Here is a 16,198-nt window from a genome sequence, read left to right as displayed (position 1 = left end):
TTTCAGAGTTTACATTTTTATATTTCAATACTGAAAACTACCTTGGCACAATACACAATTGACAAAACGTTACTGCAAAATGTTCTGGTTGAATAGGACATATCATGATGTATTTACAATAACTAAAGCGTTACGCAAGAATGCAACAAGTGACGCACAAGGAAATAAAATTGAGAAACATTTACAGAGAAAGGGGAGAGTTTATATGTCATCACCTTTTGTCAAGCATTCATCAAATAGCGCTTTGAAGTGCCCAACTTTTCAGCACCACTGTGGCGATCAGCGCCCAGTGAGCAGCGGCTGTAAATGAATGAGCAACTTCTGTTGTGAGATCATGTGAGAATCAACAACCCTCTTACGTCAAAACAAAACAGGCCTATTTAAAATACTCACAAATGGCTAAAAATGATACTCGACAATCAGCCTCAATTGAGGGTACGTGATGACAGTGAAATACAAGGTTGTTTTCAACTTCTTACCTCTCCTGAAACTCTCCTCGTGTGATCGGGTACCACTAGAGTATTCCCATTGCTGCCCGGGACTATAGTAGAACCTATACTCATTCTGGGTCCAACTAACATGTACCGTTTGTCTCCGGATCGGTACTGGATGCTGTGGCACAGTGTCCCGTCGTAATTCACATCTTGTAAATACTTGGAGGAATCGACTGGGGCTTTGGAGCACTGCATTACAATCAACACGATGATACTGATGATAAAAAGTGCTGAAACTGACATCAAAGTTATGATCAAATAAAATGTAATGCTGTTCTCCTCCTCGTCTTTTACTGCGCTTTTAACATCAGAAGCTGCAAAAGCCTCTTTGGGCTCCACAACGTTGATAATCACAGTAGCTGTTGCTGAGAGTGAAACGTTCCCATTGTCTTTTACCAGTATGACCAGTTTATGCTCAGCCTCGTCTGTCTCTGTGAATGACCGAAGTGTCCTTATCTGTCCTGTATAACGGTCCAAAGCAAAGAGACTGTGGTCAGTAACTTCCTGCAGTGAAAATAATAACCAGCCGTTATATCCTATATCAGCGTCATAGGCTCTCACTTTAGTCACCAAATGGCCTGCGTTCACATTGCGGGGAATCTCCTCCACACCTTCAGCGGAACCGTTAGCGCTGACTGGATACAAGATCACTGGAGCGTTGTCGTTCTGATCCAGAATGAACACGTCTATTGTGACGTTGCTGCTTAATGACGGAATTCCAGAGTCTGTAGCTACAACCTGGAATTTGAATGTTTTTAAAGTTTCAAAGTCAAAGCTTTTTAGCGCCAAAATGTTTCCATTTTCTGAATTTATGTTGAGGAAAGATGCCCATTTATTATCGTCACCCCCGTCTCTCAGAATATGATATGAAATAAGTGCGTTTTCATTCATGTCACGATCAGATGCACTTACTGAAAATACTGAGGCGCCTGGGTGGTTATTCTCAGTGACATAGAAAGTATAGGGGCTCAGTGAAAACTCTGGACTGTTGTCATTCACATCTGATACTACAACACTAATAGTCTTTACGGATGACAGGGACGGCTGGCCTGAGTCTTTAGCAACTATTGTTAGATCATATTCGGACTGTTTTTCCCTATCCAGAGGTGACTTGGTGACTACAGAGTACATGTTTTCTTGTAAAGACGACGTTAATTTGAAAGGGTTGTCCTCGGTTAGAAGACAGACAACTTTCCCATTGAGACCAGAGTCCAAATCATTAACACTGATTAGTGCTACAGTGGTACCGGGTCTAGAATCCTCTGATATTGAGTTAGAGAATGATGTCACCTCAATCTCAGGAGCATTATCGTTGACATCCACAATTGTAATAATTACAGTTTTGTCTGTTGTCAAAGTAGCTGCCCCTTTGTCTGACGCTTGTATATCGATCTCATACTTGTTGTTTTCTTCAAAATCAATAAGTCCTGTTACAATTATTTCGCCAGTAATCGGGTCTAAATGAAAACATTCCAGGACCTCTCCTTCCACGTCACTACCAAATGAATAGACAACTTCACCATTAGAACCCTCGTCCAGATCAGTGGCGTTTACCTGTATGACTGTTGTTCCTATATTAGCGTTTTCATTCAGCAATACAGAGTATGAATCTACAGTAAAAACCGGGGGGTTATCATTGACATCGGATACATCTACAGTTATTCTCATGTCTCCAGATCTTGGAGGTTTTCCTCCATCAATAGCTGTGAGCAGCAATATATGGCTCTTTACATCCTCTCTATCCAGTGGTTTCTGTAAAATAAGACTAGGGGTTTTACGGTCCTCACCTCGATCTTTAACCTCTAAACGGAAATTATCATTTTGACTGAGTTTATATTGTTGAACGGAATATATCCCACCGTCTGGGTCACGAGCTGCTTGTAGCTGAAATCGCGCCCCTGGTAACGCAGATTCTGAAATCTCTAACCTTTTCTCTTTCTCGGGAAAGCTGGGAGAATGGTCGTTAACATCTAACACCTCCACCGCGACATAATGGATCTCGAGCGGGTTCTCTAGAACGGTTTTCAGATTGATCAAACACACGCTGCTCCGTTCACACACCTCCTCTCGGTCTATTATTCGGTTCACGTACAAGATGCCATCATTCTGGTTTAGCTGGAAAAGGGGCTCCTTCGAGCCAGACACGATTCGAAATCCCCTCTCCTTCAAGGTGATCAGATCTATTGTCAAATCCTTAGCTACATTCCCGATGACAGTTCCTTCTTTAAGCTCTTCAGAGATGGAGTATCTTATCTGAGCTGAAGCTCCGATCCAAAAGAAAATCAAAGCAACTATGTAGGTGACCCACTGCCGTGGATCTCGCCATGCCCTGCATCCTCTTTGTTCCATGTTTTAGAATAAATAACGAGAATTCACAGCACTTCCGCTATTCCTTCATTGGTGACAGTTGTCCATCCATTATATTAGCAAATATGACAAATGCTCATGATCCAATAGTGTTTTAAGAATGTCAATTTTAGACATTATTCTCCCCACGATCCTGCATAACTGTATTCCTCCAGCGACGGAAACATCCAAACAGCAAGTGGGTGGAGTCAAACGCGTTATGGTAATTATTTCTATCAAGATCGTTATTGTAGTTGGGTACTGACATCATGCGATTCTACCTGACATTACACTATCGTTGAAACTTAGTAATGGAATCTTGACACGATACATATCAGATAAAACATTACTGCAAAAGTTGTTGTTTTTTAAAAGTCGGTATACACGTTACAATACATTATGTACAATGCTTATTTTTGCTAACATAAAGCAACATTTACCCTTCTCATGTATGCAACAAGTGTCTGACATGGAAAAAAGAATGTTGAAGAATAAAATATCCACTATAAGAGCATGTATACGTCGTCACTTTCACCAGTTAAACAGCATGGTCAGAATTTCAGCACCACAGTTGTGGACAGCGACCTGTCCTGAGAGCAGTGTCATTTTCGGCGATCATTTAACAGCTAACAAACCTCTTTAGCCTAATTAAAAACCTAAAATGGTTCATACATTCACACATACCCCTTTCTTGGTCAATGAAATACCAGACAGAAATTCTAACAAACATAATGAGAATAGTACGCCATCATCAAACTCATACACAGGCTCTCAGCACTGCATTGGTCAGTAGGCGATTCCTGAACAGGTCGTTTTAAACTCCTTACCTCTCCAGAAGCACTTCTCCTGTGGTCAGGTACCACGAGAGTATTCCCATTGCTGCCCGGGGCTATAGTAGAACCTATACTCATTCTGGGTCCAACTAACATGTACCGTTTGTCTCCGGATCGGTACTGGATGCTGTGGCACAGTGTCCCGTCGTAATTCACATCTTGTAAATACTTGGAGGAATCGTCTGGGGCTTTGGAGCACTGCATTACAATCAACACGATGATACTGATGATAAAAAGTGCTGAAACTGACATCAAAGTTATGATCAAATAAAATGTAACGCTGTTCTCCTCCTCGTCTTTTACTGCGCTTTTAACATCAGAAGCTGCAAAAGCCTCTTTGGGCTCCACAACGTTGATAATCACAGTAGCTGTTGCTGAGAGTGAAACGTTCCCATTGTCTTTCACCAGTATGACCAGTTTATTCTCAGTCTCGTCTGTCTCTGTGAATGACCGAAGTGTCCTTATCTGTCCTGTATAGCGGTCCAAGGCAAAGAGACTGTGGTCAGTAACTTCCTGCAGTGAAAATAATAACCAGCCGTTATATCCTATATCAGCGTCATAGGCTCTCACTTTAGTCACCAAATGGCCTGCGTTCACATTGCGGGGAATCTCCTCCACACCTGCAGCGGAACCATTAGCGATGACTGGATACAAGATCACTGGAGCGTTGTCGTTCTGATCCAGAATGAACACATTCACTGTGACGTTGCTGCTTAGTGACGGAATTCCAGAGTCTGTAGCTACAACTTGGAATTTAAATGTTTTGAGGGTTTCAAAATCAAAGCTTTTAAGCGCAAAAATGTTCCCATTTTCTGAATTTAGGTTGAGGAAAGATGCCCATTTGTTCTCCTCGCCACTGTCTCTAAGAATATGATATGAAATAAAGGCGTTTTCATCTATGTCACGATCTGAAGCACTCACAGAAAATACTGAGGCGCCTGGTTCGTTATTCTCCGTGACATAGAAAGTATAGGGGCTCAGTGAAAACTCTGGACTGTTGTCATTCACATCTGATACTACAACACTAATAGTCTTTACAGATGACAGGGGCGGATGGCCTTGGTCTGTGGCTACTATTGTTAGATCATATTGAGATACTTTCTCTCTATCCAGAGGTAACTTGGTGACTACAGAATACATGTTATCCTGTAAAGACGACATTAGCTTGAAAGGCAAGTCTTCCATTACAGAACATAAAACTTTCCCATTTAGACCAGAGTCTAAATCATTAACACTGATTAGTGCTACAGTGGTACCGGGTCTGGAATCTTCGGGGATTGCCTTCGAAAATGATGTCACTTCTATTTCTGGCGCATTATCGTTCACGTCAATAATCTTTACAATTACGCTTTTGTCTGTTGTCAATGGAACAGGTCCCTTATCAGATGCCTGTATATCAATGTCATAAATATTGTTTACCTCATAATCTATCAGACCTTTTACGGTTAGTTCACCAGTATTCGGATCCAATCCAAATAGTCGCAGTAACTTGTCATCTACTCCATTACCAAATGAATATATAATTTCACCGTTTGCATCTTCGTCCAAATCGGTTGCTTTTACCTGAATGACAGTTGCACCGACAGGAGAATTTTCACCAAGCATTACAGAGTATACGTCTTTAGTGAAGACAGGTGAGTTATCATTAACATCCAATACCTCAACGATTATTTCGATAGTCCCAGACCTCGCTGGTTTTCCTCCATCAATGGCTGTAAGCAGTAATCTATGATTCTTAGCAGACTCCCTATCTAACTGCTTTTGTAAAATCAAAATAGGCATTTTACGGTCTTCACCTCTATCTTTAACTTCTATACGAAAATTATCATTTTGACTTAGTTTATATTGTTGAACGGAATATATCCCACCGTCTGGGTCACGAGCTGCTTGTAGCTGAAATCGCGCCCCAGGTAACGCTGATTCTGAAATCTCTAACCGTTTCTCTTTCTCAGGAAAGCTGGGAGAATGGTCGTTAACATCTAACACCTCCACTGAGACATAATGGATCTCGAGCGGGTTCTCTAGAACGGTTTTCAGGTTGACCAAACACACGGTGCTCCGTTCGCACACCTCCTCTCGGTCAATTTTTCGGTTCACGTACAAGACGCCATCATTCTGGTTTAGCTGGAAAAGGGGCTCGTTCGAGCCAGACACGATTCGAAATCCCCTCTCCTTCAAGGTGCTCAGATCTATTGTCAAATCCTTAGCTACATTCCCGATGACAGTTCCTTCTTTAAGCTCTTCAGAGATGGAGTATCTTATCTGAGCTGAAGCTCCGATCCAAAAGAAAATCAAAGCAACTATGTAGGTGACCCACTGCCGTGGATCTCGCCATGCCCTGCATCCTCTTTGTTCCATGTTTTAGAATAAATAACGAGAATTCACAGCACTTCCGCTATTCCTTCATTGGTGACAGTTGTCCATCCATTATATTAGCAAATATGACAAATGCTCATGATCCAATAGTGTTTTAAGAATGTCAATTTTAGACATTATTCTCCCCACGATCCTGCATAACTGCATTCCTCCAGCGACGGAAACATCCAAACAGCAAGTGGGCGGAGTCAAAAGCGTTATGGTAATTATTTCTTTCAAGATCGTTATTGTAGTTGGGTACTGACATCATGCGATTCTACCTGACATTACACTATCGTTGAAACTTAGTAATGGAATCTTGACACGATACATATCAGATAAAACATTACTGCAAAAGTTGTTGTTTTTTAAAGTCGGTATACACGTTACAATACATTATGTACAATGCTTATTTTTGCTAACATAAAGCAACATTTACCCTTCTCATGTATGCAACAAGTGTCTGACATGGAAAAAAGAATGTGGAAGAATAAAATATCCACTATAAGAGCATGTATACGTCGTCACTTTCACCAGTTAAACAGCACATTAAACTGGGCAGCGTTTCAGCACCACAGTGGTGGACAGCGACCTGTCCTGAGAGCAGTGTCACTTTCGGCGATCATTTAACAGCTAACAAACCTCTTTAGCCTAATTAAAAACCTACAATGGTTCATACATTCACACATACCCCTTTCTTGGTAAATGAAATAGCAGACAGAAATTCTAACAAACATAATGAGAATAGTACGCCATCATCAAACTCATACACAGGCTCACAGCACTGCATTGGTCAGTAGGAGATTCCTGAACAGGTCGTTTTAAACTCCTTACCTCTCCAGAAGCACTTCTCCTGTGGTCAGGTACCACGAGAGTATTTCCATTGCTGCCCGGGACCATAGTAGAACCTATACTCATTCTGGGTCCAACTAACATGTACCGTTTGTCTCCGGATCGGTACTGGATGCTGTGGCATAGTGTCCCGTCGTAATTCACATCTTGTAAATACTTGGAGGAATCGACTGGGGCTTTGGAGCACTGCATTACAATCAACACGATGATACTGATGATAAAAAGTGCTGAAACTGACATCAAAGTTATGATCAAATAAAATGTAATGCTGTTCTCCTCCTCGTCTTTTACTGCGCTTTTAACATCAGAAGCTGCAAAAGCCTCTTTGGGCTCCACAACGTTGATAATCACATTAGTTGTTGCTGAGAGTGAAATGTTCCCATTGTCTTTCACCAGTATGACCAGTTTATGCTTTGTCTCGTCTGTCTCTGTGAATGACCGAAGTGTCCTTATCTGTCCTGTATAACGGTCCAAGGCAAAGAGACTGTGGTCAGTAACTTCCTGCAGTGAAAATAATAACCAGCCGTTATATCCTATATCAGCGTCATAGGCTCTCACTTTAGTCACCAAATGGCCTGCGTTCACATTGCGGGGAATCTCCTCCACACCTGCAGCGGAACCGTTAGTACTAACTGGATACAAGATCACTGGAGCGTTGTCGTTCTGATCCAGGATGAACACATTCACTGTGACGTTGCTGCTTAGTGACGGAATTCCAGAGTCTGTAGCTACAACTTGGAATTTAAATGTTTTGAGGGTTTCAAAATCAAAGCTTTTAAGCGCAACAATGTTCCCATTTTCTGAATTTAGGTTGAGGAAAGATGCCCATTTGTTCTCCTCGCCACTGTCTCTAAGAATATGATATGAAATAAAGGCGTTTTCATCTATGTCACGATCTGAAGCACTCACACAAAATACTGAGGCGCCTGGTTCGTTATTCTCCGTGACATAGAAAGTATAGGGGCTCAGTGAAAACTCTGGACTGTTGTCATTCACATCTGATACTACAACACTAATAGTCTTTACAGATGACAGGGGCGGATGGCCTTGGTCTGTAGCTACTATTGTTAGATCATATTGAGATACTTTCTCTCTATCCAGAGGTAACTTGGTGACTACAGAATACATGTTATCCTGTAAAGACGACATTAGCGTGAAAGGCAAGTCTTCCATTACAGAACATAAAACTTTCCCATTTAGACCAGAGTCTAAATCATTAACACTGATTAGTGCTACAGTGGTACCGGGTCTGGAATCTTCGGGGATTGCCTTCGAAAATGATGTCACTTCTATTTCTGGCGCATTATCGTTCACGTCAATAATCTTTACAATTACGCTTTTGTCTGTTGTCAATGGAACAGGTCCCTTATCAGATGCCTGTATATCAATGTCATAAATATTGTTTACCTCATAATCTATCAGACCTTTTACGGTTAGTTCACCAGTATTCGGATCCAATCCAAATAGTCGCAGTAACTTGTCATCTACTCCATTACCAAATGAATATATAATTTCACCGTTTGCATCTTCGTCCAAATCGGTTGCTTTTACCTGAATGACAGTTGCACCGACAGGAGAATTTTCACCAAGCATTACAGAGTATACGTCTTTAGTGAAGACAGGTGAGTTATCATTAACATCCAATACCTCAACGATTATTTCGATAGTCCCAGACCTCGCTGGTTTTCCTCCATCAATGGCTGTAAGCAGTAATCTATGATTCTTAGCAGACTCCCTATCTAACTGCTTTTGTAAAATCAAAATAGGCATTTTACGGTCTTCACCTCTATCTTTAACTTCTATACGAAAATTATCATTTTGACTTAGTTTATATTGTTGAACGGAATATATCCCACCGTCTGGGTCACGAGCTGCTTGTAGCTGAAATCGCGCCCCAGGTAACGCTGATTCTGAAATCTCTAACCGTTTCTCTTTCTCAGGAAAGCTGGGAGAATGGTCGTTAACATCTAACACCTCCACTGAGACATAATGGATCTCGAGCGGGTTCTCTAGAACGGTTTTCAGGTTGACCAAACACACGGTGCTCCGTTCGCACACCTCCTCTCGGTCAATTTTTCGGTTCACGTACAAGATGCCATCATTCTGGTTTAGCTGGAAAAGGGGCTCGTTCGAGCCAGACACGATTCGAAATCCCCTCTCCTTCAAGGTGCTCAGATCTATTGTCAAATCCTTAGCTACATTCCCGATGACAGTTCCTTCTTTAAGCTCTTCAGAGATGGAGTATCTTATCTGAGCTGAAGCTCCGATCCAAAAGAAAATCAAAGCAACTATGTAGGTGACCCACTGCCGTGGATCTCGCCATGCCCTGCATCCTCTTTGTTCCATGTTTTAGAATAAATAACGAGAATTCACAGCACTTCCGCTATTCCTTCATTGGTGACAGTTGTCCATCCATTATATTAGCAAATATGACAAATGCTCATGATCCAATAGTGTTTTAAGAATGTCAATTTTAGACATTATTCTCCCCACGATCCTGCATAACTGCATTCCTCCAGCGACGGAAACATCCAAACAGCAAGTGGGCGGAGTCAAAAGCGTTATGGTAATTATTTCTTTCAAGATCGTTATTGTAGTTGGGTACTGACATCATGCGATTCTACCTGACATTACACTATCGTTGAAACTTAGTAATGGAATCTTGACACGATACATATCAGATAAAACATTACTGCAAAAGTTGTTGTTTTTTAAAGTCGGTATACACGTTACAATACATTATGTACAATGCTTATTTTTGCTAACATAAAGCAACATTTACCCTTCTCATGTATGCAACAAGTGTCTGACATGGAAAAAGAATGTGGAAGAATAAAATATCCACTATAAGAGCATGTATACGTCGTCACTTTCACCAGTTAAACAGCACATTAAACTGGGCAGCGTTTCAGCACCACAGTGGTGGACAGCGACCTGTCCTGAGAGCAGTGTCACTTTCGGCGATCATTTAACAGCTAACAAACCTCTTTAGCCTAATTAAAAACCTACAATGGTTCATACATTCACACATACCCCTTTCTTGGTAAATGAAATAGCAGACAGAAATTCTAACAAACATAATGAGAATAGTACGCCATCATCAAACTCATACACAGGCTCACAGCACTGCATTGGTCAGTAGGAGATTCCTGAACAGGTCGTTTTAAACTCCTTACCTCTCCAGAAGCACTTCTCCTGTGGTCAGGTACCACGAGAGTATTTCCATTGCTGCCCGGGACCATAGTAGAACCTATACTCATTCTGGGTCCAACTAACATGTACCGTTTGTCTCCGGATCGGTACTGGATGCTGTGGCATAGTGTCCCGTCGTAATTCACATCTTGTAAATACTTGGAGGAATCGACTGGGGCTTTGGAGCACTGCATTACAATCAACACGATGATACTGATGATAAAAAGTGCTGAAACTGACATCAAAGTTATGATCAAATAAAATGTAATGCTGTTCTCCTCCTCGTCTTTTACTGCGCTTTTAACATCAGAAGCTGCAAAAGCCTCTTTGGGCTCCACAACGTTGATAATCACATTAGTTGTTGCTGAGAGTGAAATGTTCCCATTGTCTTTCACCAGTATGACCAGTTTATGCTTTGTCTCGTCTGTCTCTGTGAATGACCGAAGTGTCCTTATCTGTCCTGTATAACGGTCCAAGGCAAAGAGACTGTGGTCAGTAACTTCCTGCAGTGAAAATAATAACCAGCCGTTATATCCTATATCAGCGTCATAGGCTCTCACTTTAGTCACCAAATGGCCTGCGTTCACATTGCGGGGAATCTCCTCCACACCTGCAGCGGAACCGTTAGTACTAACTGGATACAAGATCACTGGAGCGTTGTCGTTCTGATCCAGGATGAACACATTCACTGTGACGTTGCTGCTTAGTGACGGAATTCCAGAGTCTGTAGCTACAACTTGGAATTTAAATGTTTTGAGGGTTTCAAAATCAAAGCTTTTAAGCGCAACAATGTTCCCATTTTCTGAATTTAGGTTGAGGAAAGATGCCCATTTGTTCTCCTCGCCACTGTCTCTAAGAATATGATATGAAATAAAGGCGTTTTCATCTATGTCACGATCTGAAGCACTCACACAAAATACTGAGGCGCCTGGTTCGTTATTCTCCGTGACATAGAAAGTATAGGGGCTCAGTGAAAACTCTGGACTGTTGTCATTCACATCTGATACTACAACACTAATAGTCTTTACAGATGACAGGGGCGGATGGCCTTGGTCTGTAGCTACTATTGTTAGATCATATTGAGATACTTTCTCTCTATCCAGAGGTAACTTGGTGACTACAGAATACATGTTATCCTGTAAAGACGACATTAGCGTGAAAGGCAAGTCTTCCATTACAGAACATAAAACTTTCCCATTTAGACCAGAGTCTAAATCATTAACACTGATTAGTGCTACAGTGGTACCGGGTCTGGAATCTTCGGGGATTGCCTTCGAAAATGACGTCACTTCTATTTCTGGCGCATTATCGTTCACGTCAATAATCTTTACAATTACGCTTTTGTCCGTTGTCAATGGAACGGGTCCCTTATCAGATGCCTGTATATCAATGTCATAAATATTGTTTACCTCATAATCTATCAGACCTTTTACGGTTAGTTCACCAGTATTCGGATCCAATCCAAATAGTCGCAGTAACTTGTCATCTACTCCATTACCAAATGAATATATAATTTCACCGTTTGCATCTTCGTCCAAATCGGTTGCTTTTACCTGAATGACAGTTGCACCGACAGGAGAATTTTCACCAAGCATTACAGAGTATACGTCTTTAGTGAAGACAGGTGAGTTATCATTAACATCCAATACCTCAACGATTATTTCGATAGTCCCAGACCTCGCTGGTTTTCCTCCATCAATGGCTGTAAGCAGTAATCTATGATTCTTAGCAGACTCCCTATCTAACTGCTTTTGTAAAATCAAAATGGGCATTTTACGGTCCTCACCTCTATCTTTAACTTCTATACGAAAATGATCATTGTTTTTCAGTTTATATTGTTGAACAGAGTATGGGCCACTATCTGGGTCACGCGCAGCTTGTAGCTGAAAACGTGCCCCAGGTAACGCTGACTCAAACATCTCTAACCGTTTATCTTTCTCGGGAAAGCTGGGAGAATGGTCGTTAACATCTAACACCTCCACCGCGACATAATGGATCTCCAGCGGATTCTCTAGAACGGTTTTCAGGTTGATCAAACACACCGTGATCCGATCGCACACCTCCTCTCGGTCTATTTTTCGGGTCACATACAAGATACCGTCATCCTGGTTTAGCTGGAAAAGGGGCTCGTTCGAGCCAGACACAATTCGTAAACCCCTTTCCTTCAAGGTACTCAGATCTATTCCCAAATCCTTAGCTATATTCCCCACGACAGTTCCTTCCTTAAGCTCTTCAGAGATGGAATATCTTATCTGGGCTGATGCTCCGCTCCAAAAGAAAATCAAAGCAACCATGTAGGTGACCGACGGCTGTCGCTCGCGCAATGCCCTGTATCCTCTTTGTTCCATGTTTAAGAATAAATAACTAGAATCAACAGATTTTCACTATTCCTCAATTTGTGTCAGTTGTCTGTCCATTATATCAGCATATATGACCCATGGTGACTATCCAATAGCGTTTTAAGAGTATACATTTAGATCGTATCCTCCCCACGATGCTGCATGGCTGTATTCCTCCAGTGATTGAATCAGCTGAGCAGCAAGGGGGGCGGACTCAAAAGTATGACGGGTTGAAATCTACCAGGAGCAGAATTCTAGTTGTGTACTGACACCCAGGGGCGAAAATCTGATATCAACCTTGAAGGGGACAATTACATGACATTTTCTCAAGAGCAATTCCCGAGGGGGACACCAAAAGTAGTGCTGTAACACTGCCTACGTTGTAATACGTTAAATGTATATTGAGGAACCATAATTACTACAACTGGATAAATCATAGGTACAGCAGTTAACTGAAGAGTTTTCCCAACTTGTTCAAATTTTTAAATCATAATAATTTTACTACTAATAATAGTTATTGCAGTGTTCCATATCAGTCCAGTATGTATGCAGGTATTTGTATTTACAAACAGCAATACCAAGCAAGGCCAGTAGGTGGTAATGGTACTGTACACTGTATGGGTGCAGGTTTCATAAATACAATGAACATGGTGTGATCTCGTCTAAAAGAATCTCCATTGAGAACCATCGAAGTTGGTCTCCGTATTGAATTGACCTTTTTATTTGACGTTTTCAGATTCATTTATATAATCATTAAATATGTGTCGCTGGTTTGAGTCTATTACAACATCTTAACAAGAACAAAACGCTCAGAATAAGTACAGTTCTAAAAGTGAAATAACTACTTCAATGAAAAACCCAAACAAATCAACCAAAATATCCTTCAGAAACACTTAGTTATTGTTCAGTCAGTGTCTCAACTCTTCAAACAACAGCTATGGACAAGTATGTCACACAAATTATGCCATTTTAAATTAAATAAATAATTAGTAAGTGTACTGTCATGTACTAAAAACTACTAAACAAAATAACATATATCATACTATACAGCAGGGGGTCTCAAACAGGGTAGGTGGACCCCTAGGGGTCCCTGGTGTAATGGCAAGGGGTCCATGAAATAAAAAAGTGTAATGAACGTATTCAGCAGCACAAGGATTCCAGTAACTTTACATATAATATAGAGGGGTGGAGGTCCCTGAGGACCACTCAAAACCTTGCCTCATAATATGCAGGGGTTCCAGTAACTTTACATATAATATAGAAGGGTGGAGGTCCCTGAGGACCAATCAAAACCTTGCCTCATAATATGCAGAGGTTCCAGTAACTTTACATATAATATAGAGGGGTGGAGGTCCCTGAGGACCACTCAAAACCTTGCCTCAAAATATGCAGGGGTTCCAGTAACTTTACATATAATATAGAGGGGTGGAGGTCCCTGAGGACCACTCAAAACCTTGCCTCATAATATGCAGGGGTTCCAGTAACTTTACATATAATATAGAAGGGTGGAGGTCCCTGAGGACCACTCAAAACCTTGCCTCATAATATGCAGGGGTTCCAGTAACTTTACATATAATATAGAAGGGTGGAGGTCCCTGAGGACCAATCAAAACCTTGCCTCATAATATGCAGAGGTTCCAGTAACTTTACATATAATATAGAGGGGTGGAGGTCCCTGAGGACCACTCAAAACCTTGCCTCATAATATGCAGGGGTTCCAGTAACTTTACATATAATATAGAGGGGTGGAGGTCCCTGAGGACCACTCAAAACCTTGCCTCAAAATATGCAGGGGTTCCAGTACCTTTACATATAATATAGAGGGGGTGGAGGTCCCTGAGGACCACTCAAAACCTTGCCTCATAATATGCAGGGGTTCCAGTAACTTTACATATAATATAGAGGGGGTGGAGGTTCCTGAGGACCACTCAAAACCTTGCCTCAAAATATGCAGGGCTTCCAGTACCTAAAAAAGGTTGAGAACCACTGCTATACACACTACTGAACAAAACAACTGAACATACAGTATGTTTGCAGGTTTCAATGGATCCAACAAATTACTGGCAGATATTTTCCCTCAAGACTGTCCAGCCTGTCTTTATGTACATTACAGACAACTATGCCGTTCAGTCTCTCTTGGCCCATGCTAGCCCGTAACCAAGTCTTTAACCTGCGGAGTGCACTGAAACTCCTCTCACCCTCACATGAAGACACTGGCACCACAAACAAAATTCTGATCAGCACCTCAACTTGGTCAACAAACACCCACACCTCCACTGGAAGCCTCCTGAGGACCTCTGCTGCCTCTCAACTGCTGCTACAGGGGTATTTGTTGCGAAAGAGAGGCAACTGCACTGAAAGATAATCTATGTTCCGCTCAGGGTACTGACCTAGAGACTCATCCAACTCCCCCGTGAGAAGTGCTCTTTCCAACTTTTGAAGGACGTTTAGACTGTCCTGGTCAAAACGGTTGTCAAACAACCTTCACACCATCCAACACTTAAAAACATTCTGCCCTATAGTGATGCACTGCTTTGCCAGCAAATCGTCTTGAGTGTCTTTCAATGGAGTCAATCAATGTTGTTGCTTTCTCATACAGTGCAAGGTAGCTTTCGTCATTTCGTCACTGCTGTTTACCTCAAGCACTGGAAAACTGGGGACTGATTGGATTTAGCTGATGTGCTGTTACAGTTACACAGTGGCGGTGGGTTTGGCAGTTTTAAATTTTACAAAGGCTTTTCTCCAGTTCCTAAATCCTGCACTAATGAAGGCAGCATCCGCTCTTTGGCCAAAAGATGGCTGGCTTGAAAACCCTTGGCTACAGTGAAAACAACACTCCTTTTATTGATGGATTATATTGTAGCCAGGGGAAATCACCAAACCATCTCTCTTGAAACGTCAACACTCTGTTGGCAAGAGTTTACAGTTCTATAAATTGTGGGTGTGGCTGATATGGTTTTGTGCCATCACTGAGGTAACTGGACAATGCTGTGCCACTGTCCCCTATACTGGTGCTGCTGGCAACAAGGTTGATACCTGGTCCTGCCGTGGCTGTGCCACTGTCCCCTATAATAGTGCTGCTGGCAACAAGGTTGACACCTGGTCCTGCCGTGGCTGTGACACTGTCCCCTATACTGGTGCTGCCGTGGCTGTGACACTGTCCCCTATACTGGTGCTGCTGTGGCTGTGACACTGTCCCCTATACTGGTCCTGCCGTGGCTGTGACACTGTCCCCTATACTGGTCCTGCCGTGGCTGTGACACTGTCCCCTATACTGGTGCTGCCGTGGCTGTGACACTGTCCCCTATACTGGTCCTGCCGTGGCTGTGACACTGTCCCCTATACTGGTGCTGCCGTGGCTGTGACACTGTCCTCTGAAGTCTCTCCTTGGCTCTTTCCCTTTCACCACCCTCACTGACTCACAGTTTGTCTCCTAGAAAATAAATAAGGTGTTTGCTGTACTCCTAACTACCAGTACCCAAAACTACACAATTAATCACAACAGCAACACCATTGCCTTAAACAAATATTTGTTCAGTCACCAGTTTAAGTTGAGAGTGGGGGTATCCATGGCATTTTCCAATTATGTCCCTATTTTACAAGTCTAAAAAAGAGAGAACCTTTCATAATGTTGCCAAACAAAGACTCAACAAACTTACCTGAGACTCCCTGTCTCTGCCAGTCTGTCCCTGCCTATCAGTCTCTGTCAGTCTGTCCCTGCCTATCAGTCTCTGTCAGTCTGTCCCTGCCTATCAGTCTCTGCCAGTCTGTCCCTGCCTATCAGTCT

General features: G+C 42.1%; 4 protein-coding genes across 7 annotated transcripts in view; all 4 read right to left on the bottom strand.

Annotated features, from left to right (window-relative positions):
- Nucleotides 1-16,198, bottom strand: part of LOC112256118 (protocadherin alpha-C2) — a 198,456-nt gene that overhangs the window by 164,265 nt on the left and 17,993 nt on the right. Inside the window, exon 1 of one of the 4 annotated variants that reach the window (XM_042325771.1) lies at nt 3,668-6,249. The exons of the other annotated variants lie outside the window; for them this stretch is intronic. Coding sequence (XP_042181705.1) covers nt 3,668-6,031 — 2,364 coding nt within the window. The 5' untranslated portion in view covers nt 6,032-6,249. Of the gene's footprint in view, nt 1-3,667; nt 6,250-16,198 lie in introns of those variants that run through there. 4 annotated transcript variants of the gene reach the window in all.
- LOC112243312 (protocadherin alpha-3-like) lies at nt 366-3,073 on the bottom strand. The gene has a single exon (XM_024411144.2). It carries the CDS (start codon nt 2,841-2,843, stop codon nt 468-470), a length of 2,376 nt encoding a protein of 791 aa, XP_024266912.2. The 5' UTR covers nt 2,844-3,073; the 3' UTR covers nt 366-467.
- On the bottom strand, nt 6,755-9,456 carry LOC121846972 (protocadherin alpha-8-like). The gene has a single exon (XM_042326208.1). The coding sequence runs from the start codon at nt 9,224-9,226 to the stop codon at nt 6,755-6,757; it is 2,472 nt and encodes an 823-aa protein (XP_042182142.1). The 5' UTR covers nt 9,227-9,456.
- On the bottom strand, nt 9,949-12,574 carry LOC121846971 (protocadherin alpha-8-like). Its single transcript, XM_042326207.1, has one exon. The coding sequence runs from the start codon at nt 12,418-12,420 to the stop codon at nt 9,949-9,951; it is 2,472 nt and encodes an 823-aa protein (XP_042182141.1). The 5' UTR covers nt 12,421-12,574.

Source organism: Oncorhynchus tshawytscha, linkage group LG08 (genome assembly GCF_018296145.1).
Source record: "Oncorhynchus tshawytscha isolate Ot180627B linkage group LG08, Otsh_v2.0, whole genome shotgun sequence".
Lineage (NCBI taxonomy): Eukaryota > Metazoa > Chordata > Actinopteri > Salmoniformes > Salmonidae > Oncorhynchus > Oncorhynchus tshawytscha.
This window is presented reverse-complemented; position numbering and strand designations above follow the sequence as displayed.